Below are 7193 nucleotides of genomic sequence, written 5' to 3' on the forward strand. Positions count from 1 at the left end.
TCTCCATGAGCCTCACGCCCTCCTTTCCCGTCTGCAGGATATTGAGGCGACCATGAACTCTGCCCTGAATGAGCTGCGGGAGCTGGAGCGGCAGAGCAGTGTCAAGCACACCCCGGACGTGGTTCTGGACACCTTGGAACCCCTCAAGACCTCCCCCGTGGTGGCCCCTACTTCGGAGCCCTCCAGCCCCCTGCACACCCAGCTCCTCAAGGACCCCGAGCCCGCCTTCCAGCGCAGCGCCAGCACGGCGGGGGACATCGCCTGCGCCTTCCGGCCCGTCAAGTCTGTCAAGATGGCGGCGCCCGTCAAGCCTCCGGCCACGCGGCCCAAGCCCGCCGTCTTCCCCAAAACGAACGCCACCAGCCCCGGCGTCAACTCCTCGGCCTCCGCACAGTCCACTGACAAGTCCTGTACTGTCTGAGGGGCGTAATTTAATTATCCTAGACAGGGGACTAGAGGGACTGACTGTTATTAAAAACCTTCCTATTTAACTAGCTTGGGGACTTCAGTTGAAACTTAGGTTCTAAGTTGTTCTTGCCTTCCCATCACCCAAAACCTTGAGAATGAAGCCCTCATTATCGCCCTGCCCCCGGCCCCCTGCTGCCCCCAGTCGCGGTAACCCAGCCAGCTACAGTACATGCAGTCCTTAGGTTAGCCGGAGATGGATCTGTCCGCCGTTGGTCACTGTGAAGTCCGGTAACGCAAGTCAGGGGCCCTGGGCTAGCGGCTCAGCCCCCGCAGACACACGGGACGCCTAACCAGACGGCTGGCCGCCAGCAGCGGCTCTCAGTGGCGTCTTGTTTTGGGTACTGGTTATAGAGGATCATATACAGTCCATGCTCCGTTTTACACACACACACACACACACACACACACGTAGGATCATATACAGTCCATGCTCCGTTTTACACACACACACACACACACACACACGTGGATTTTTCTAGTCTCTGGCATGTGTAGCCTCCCCTGGTTCTAGATAGACCGTCTCTTTGTAAGTTATTGTGGCAGTTCACACAGGAGCCACCAGGGGTCTCTGTTTCCGTTACAAATCTCATTCTGTTTGGGCCAGAGAACCTAGCCTTTGCAATCTCTCCATCATACGAAATTTAGCAGGATGGGACTGGATCCTGTAAACTGTCTGGGCTTGGCAGTTTCTGTCTTCTTTCTATTGGTGTGAATTGGTCATTGGTGTTTGCTTTTGCTCTCCTCCATTCTCTGGAACTACAACCCAATCTTATGGAACTTCTAAAGTTTTTCTGAATGTATAGACATTTCTCGGGGTCCTATCTTTGTCTCTGATGGACCATTTTCCATTTAAGACATCTTCCTGTATAAGACAGTTTTATAGTTGGTTCCTTTTAGGGTAAAGAGTCTTAAGACAGTTTTATTGTACTTGTGGCAGGTTTGGAAAAGGTAAGAAATGGGTCCTTCCTCCCACTTTTTTGGGTACTTAAGACATAAGATTTATTATCCTATTAAAAATTAAATTCAGCTTTGCTAATCCTAAAATCATTCCCAAATGAAAATTTATTCTAAGTTTACCCCCTAGTTGGGTCATTCTACGAGGTCTCTCTTCAGGGACCAATGGGGCTTGGGGAGCCCTAGTTAGATTAAAGAGAGACAGAGCCCTTTAAAACTGATCTCTGTTTATCCGGACAAGGACAACTAAGAGAACTCTGGCCCCGAGGGCTTTAAAGTCTTTCCAAGGCCTGAATCTAAGAAAATCAAAAATCGGATGCTGACTCTTGGACTCCCTTTGGCCTTTATGGTTCTCCTCCAAAAAGCAAAAATCTTGTCTACTTTAATCCCTCTCCAGATCTGGTGCCCACAGTCCCAGCTCCCCCAACTCTCCCAGCATCATGCTGTCCCAGGGAGACCAGAGCTAGGGATGGGCACACCCCAGGCTCACGGGTCTCAGACGACTACTTGAGTTAAAGCTGAAACCCATTCCTCTTCTCTGTTTTCTGGTGTTTAAAACTGCGCTTTTTGCCTTGTTTTTCACAGCTTGGGAAAGATAGTGGGTTGCCATTCAGATAGGAAAATCTAAATTGTCTTAACTTTGGCCTAAAAGATCCTTTTCAGATTAACATTTGGAAGCTGGTAGTCATCTCTATGGAAAGCGGTGGGATTTTCCTCCTTCAGCGTGAAGGAAAAGAGGAGCTCTATGGAAAGTTGCCAGTTAGAAAAGTAGCCTGCGGCATCAGGAAAATCATCCCGCAGGCCAGGATGGAAAGATGGAGTGCTCCTTCAGTGAGTGTGTCGGCCTGTGAGAGGCAACCCACAGTCCTCTGGATCCTCAGCTTCTTTGCTCTGTGTGGTGGCCTGTCCTTGTGTGTCACCAGAACTTATGCAGGCCCTGAGGCAACAGAGGGCTTTCATAGCCAAGGATCTGTCTCCTTGCTGAAAGTGAAACCCCGCCCTTCACTCGACATTCCTTCTGATCTGACTGGCCAAAATTGGTGCCTACACCTGCCCTTTTCCTTTTTTCCTGGCACGTCCTTCTCTTAAGAAAGAAAAGGCAAAACTTCCTTAATGACAACACCTTGGACCTGTTCTGTTGCTCCTGCCTTAGGTCTCTTTCAGCCCTGTACCTGACGTGCGTTCACCATCCTGCGGTCAGGGTCCATCTGCTGATCTGCATCACGGACTAGACAGTGTGTGAGTGCTCATCTGCTACCCCCTCTCTGGGCACTGAGTTGTCTTCCCCTCTCTGGTGCTCCTGACACCGATGAGATGGTCCTGCCCTGAGGACTAGGAACCCCAGGAGGAGAGTCCTTCTCAGCAGAGCTCATTGCGATCAACTGGAATCGAGGTTACACACTGTGATTTTTACACCGAAAAGCCAAGCAGAGCTGGCCACCCAGGGTCTCGGGAGACCAGTCTTCCTCAGATTAGCTTCCTAAACCAGCATGATGCTTCAAAGAGCCCCACTCTGCCCCTGGAGGCCTGGATCCTTTTCCTGGTGTGGACTCTGATGGGTCAGTCTTTGGGACACAGGTGGGGTAGAGCTACCAGCATCCCAGTTTGGAAAAGAGAGGAGTTTGCAGCCAGCAGCCTGTAAACTGGAAACACTGGTCTCAGCCAACCTCCTCAGGGCGCCCTGGTTTCTCCCCAAAGAGATAAGGAGAGATGACGCCAGCAACAGGATGAACAGACCACTGGAAGGGCTGGTGTATACGTACTTCGTGTTCAGAAGAGAAGTTAGATCTTCCAGGGAATTGCAATGTTGTGACGTCTGACTTGTATGTCACGTTTGTGTAAAATGGTATATTCTTTAAAATAGTGTTGATAACTGGAATATTGTATGTATGCTTGGAGATGCTTTGTGTGAACCTAAGACTGTCACTCAACAGATGTTGGATTGGGGAAAATCCAAAGCACAACTTCGAAATAAAATACATTTTTAGGTTTCGATGCTGCAGTTTCTATCCCTTCTCCACTGCTTGACATCTCCAATCCAGGAGTCCCACTGCCCGGGAGGGATTTTGATTCGTCTGCGGTTAATAGAGCCCTGCCTGGCAACAGGAGAGATGGGGTGACCTCGGGAGCCAACTGTCTCCTCCCTTCCCCAGCAAGACACAGCAGAGGTGCGTCTGGAGTGTGGATATTTTCCCCCAGCATTTTCATCTAGCCCGTGAGTGGAAGCTAAGAGACTGTGTAGCAGTCTTCCAGCCTCTCCATTGGGCAGTCTGTTGCCATGAGAACTGTTTCCTTCACGGAATCCACCTCTGCTGTTTTCAGTGAGGACTGTTCTCATTGCTTTCTCTAGTCAGATTTCCCCACTTGCAGGAGTGGAGCCTGCAAAGTTGCTTGGAAGCTTTACCAGCCACAACCGAGGTTGACTGAAGGCTTTATTTCTTCCATAATCAAAGCCCTGGGTCATTCTGCCCTTGGCAGCCCCCTGCGTCTGCAAGAAGGGCTGACGCACATGTTTGTGCTGCTGGCGTGGGGTGGGAAGCAATGCTTTCTCTCCCTTAGATTCTGACTTTAGCAGATCATAAATTCAAGGATGACGTTATTCAAAGGTAATCATTTGAAATGCATCCTGCAGCCCCTCGGCCCACACTTAGGTTTAGTGAGCTTACTCTAATGCTAGAGGCCCCTGGGGCGGGTCAGATCTCATACCCAGTGTTCAAGGGTCACACAAGGTATCCTATCCCAGACATGCTCCGTCCTCTCTCAGGTTTGCCACTGCCACCTGCTTTTGGTATATTTTCTGTTCAGCTTTCTCATGCCCTTCTAACATGCCATCTCTTCTCCCTTGTTTTATCATAAAGCTCCAGCTGGACCCTCTCTTGCTGGGCTCTTAGTCTTGGTTAAGTCAGAGTTGAAGCTGTTCTGCCTCCCTGTGCTGTGGATGAGTTATCACTCCTGATAGCAGGTTACAAGCTGTGAGATGGAGCTCACGCTTAAGCTGTGAGCAGAGGACCCAAAAGCCTTTTCAGGGAGTCCTAAGGCATAGGCTGGACAAGGCACTGGCGACCCACTCCAGTGTTCTTGCCTGGAAAATCCCATGGACGGAGGAGCCTGGTGGGCTACCGTCTATGGGGTCACACAGAGTCAGACACGACTGATGCAACTTAGCAGCAGCAGCAGCAAGGCATAGGCAGGTAATCCTTTTGGGGTCCCCTTATCTCACATATTCTGACAGGAGCCTGATAGAAACTGGTTACGATGAACACAGTCAAAAAACACTCCTTTGATCTAAATAGAAACCAAAAAAGAAGACCAGGTGGGTCTAAATTGAGGAAATAGTCTTTATGATGATCTAATTTAAATGTGTATACCCATAGGCATATGAAGCTTCCTTTCACTCAGGAGTCAGAAACCCTGTGTATTACACATGCCAAAGACTCACTAGTCAGTTAAGCCTCACTGTGCACCAAGCACTGTGATACAGTATTGAACAGGAGAAATAGATAATAGAGCTTTCTGGTTTCAGGGAGGACAGAGAAATAAGCAAAATAAGTGTTACTCTAAAAATAAGACAGTGCCTATCTTATTTTAGGGAAAAGTAGAAAATTACTCAAGAATTCTGCTTGGTCTGGTCAAACTGAAATTACTATTAGGCATCCAGGTGGAAAGATCACATAACTCTTGGATATGGAGATTTAGATACAGATCATACCTGAACACAAATGTAGAAGCTATTATGGTATAGACGTATTCAAACTAGGAGATTCCCGGGAAGAACACACAAATGGGGGGAAAGAGAAGGTCCCAATAATTAGAGATCCAGCGGAGAGGAAGGAGCCAGCAGAGAGGGCAGTGGGGGTGAGTGACAGAGGTGGGTGGCTGGGGGGTCACAGAAATCCTGGGGGGAAGAAGTGCTGCAACGAGGATCGGCTGTAGACGAGGCCAGTGGAGAGAGGTCATGCTTGTCAGTAGCACCTGCCTCAGAGGGGAAACAAGCTGACCAGAGTCAGCTGGCAGCACACGGGAAGGGTCAGGAAGGGAGAGTCAAGGTCCTGGCAGTTCATTCAAGGCTTTGTTTTGAATGCCTAGTCACTCAGTCGTGTACGACTCTTTGCGACCCCAGGGACTGTAGCCCGCCAGGCTCCCCTATCCATGGGGATTCTCCAGGAGAGAATCCAGGAGTGGCTTGCCATTTCCTTCTCTAGGTTGCTTTGAATGGGGGTGCATCAAAAGGGGTCAAGGGCCCAGGTTTTTCTTTTTAAAATGGACAGTATGGGGGCAGGTTTGCTCAGGGGCAGGACTCAGTAGAATGAGAGCAAAATTACAGAGCACAGATGGAAGGGCCGCCCGGGCCATTTCAGGGGAGGGGAGGTGGGCTGGGAAGAGGAGGGCATTGCCTGTCCATAACTTCTTTATTTGCAGCAAAGTTAGAGGCAAAGCCTCTAGCTGAACACGTGGGAGGGGATAGCGACGAGGAGGTCTGCAGAGTTAGGAGGATGAGTGGAGCACTCACTTTTCCACACCAGGGATGACCCTGCACGGCGGCCTGGTGAGCCCCCACCACACCTTCTCCGGCCGCCAGCAGCCCGGCCCTGACGGCAGGTCTGTCCTTCTTCCCCCGCCCAGAGACCTGCTCGCACAGCCCTGCAGCGTGTCTGACCCCCGCCCTCGCCTGCCTCTCCTCTGCTCTAAGGCGTGAGGCAGGTGAGGAAGCTGACAGCTCGAGCCACGTCGGGGCAGAAAAGGCAGCCAGCATCCATTCAGGCCCTCCCGGGTAGTGGGCCCTGAACTTCGTTTTGTTTCCACACCGAATGGATGAGAACGGTCAAAGGACTTGATCAAGGCAAGTGAGGTCGCGACTCAAACCCCAGACGGCAAAGCCCTGCCCTTCCTGCGACCCCACGCGGCCTCCCTCTGGAGCAGCAGATGTGCGCTTTCTCCCCGAGAGCTGCCATCAGAGACCCCCAACATCCCACCTGGGGTCCTTTTGCTTCCTCTGAATTGCCACTTCTACGTTGACGACTCCTCAGAGCCACCCAGGAGAATGTGATGAGGCCTCTCACAGGCTCCCTCTTCCTCTCAGAAGCCCCCCAGTGTCCTCAGATTAAACAAGGGCCAGGCTGCCCAGCTGGGACCAGCGGCTGCAAACCACAGGCCAGATACTCGCTCATTCTGTCCACAGGGAGGGTGTGGCCTCCCAGAGGATGCCGGCGAGGCTCAGAGTCCCCAGCGCTGCCCACGGCACACCCCTGCGCCTCTGCATGTTCTCCCGCAGCCTACACTGCCGAACCTCTAACCCCCTACAGTCTGCCCAGCCCTCCTCCCTCCAGAGTCTGGTTGAGTATCTTTTCTTCTCACAAACTCTTCTCGGTCATTAGCGGTCCCACCTCCCTGCAGCCCACCTCGGTCAAGTTCACAAAGTCACTCCCTGCTGAAGCCTCTTTCTCACGGCCTTCACCACGCTCCTGGCAGTGGGGTTGGGGGTGCCTAGGTCTCCCCTTCTGTCTTCAGCACCCAGCACCCACAGGGCCAGCTTCCTGGTAGATGCCAGACACACAGTCATTGCCCCCGAGAGCAAGGGTGCTGGTAAGGACCAGACAGGCTCACTGGGGGCAAATGAGTCGAGCTTTAGCCATAAGCTGGCTAAGTTGCAAATCTCAGTGACTTAAAACATCCTTTCCTTGTGGGCCAGCGGGGGGTGGGGATGGGGGTCTCTGTTCCATAGTCACTCAGGGACCCAGACTGATCACCACATCTAACAGAGTCACACTGTC

The 7193-nt window shown here is 51.6% G+C and overlaps 1 protein-coding gene across 4 annotated transcripts in view; it reads left to right on the plus strand.

Annotated features, from left to right (window-relative positions):
- SRGAP2 (SLIT-ROBO Rho GTPase activating protein 2) overlaps window positions 1-3417 on the plus strand; it is a 256056-nt gene extending 252639 nt beyond the window's left edge. For all 4 annotated transcript variants that reach the window (XM_010854196.1, XM_010854193.1, XM_010854195.1 and 1 more), the window contains one exon: window positions 38-3417. In XM_010854196.1, the coding sequence (XP_010852498.1) occupies window positions 38-421 (384 nt within the window). In that variant the 3' untranslated portion in view covers window positions 422-3417. The remainder of the gene's footprint in view (window positions 1-37) is intronic.
- Window positions 3418-7193: the final 3776 nt, after the last annotated feature.

Source organism: Bison bison, unplaced genomic scaffold (assembly GCF_000754665.1).
Source record: "Bison bison bison isolate TAMUID 2011002044 unplaced genomic scaffold, Bison_UMD1.0 scf7180017864338, whole genome shotgun sequence".
NCBI classification, from domain to species: Eukaryota; Metazoa; Chordata; class Mammalia; order Artiodactyla; family Bovidae; genus Bison; species Bison bison.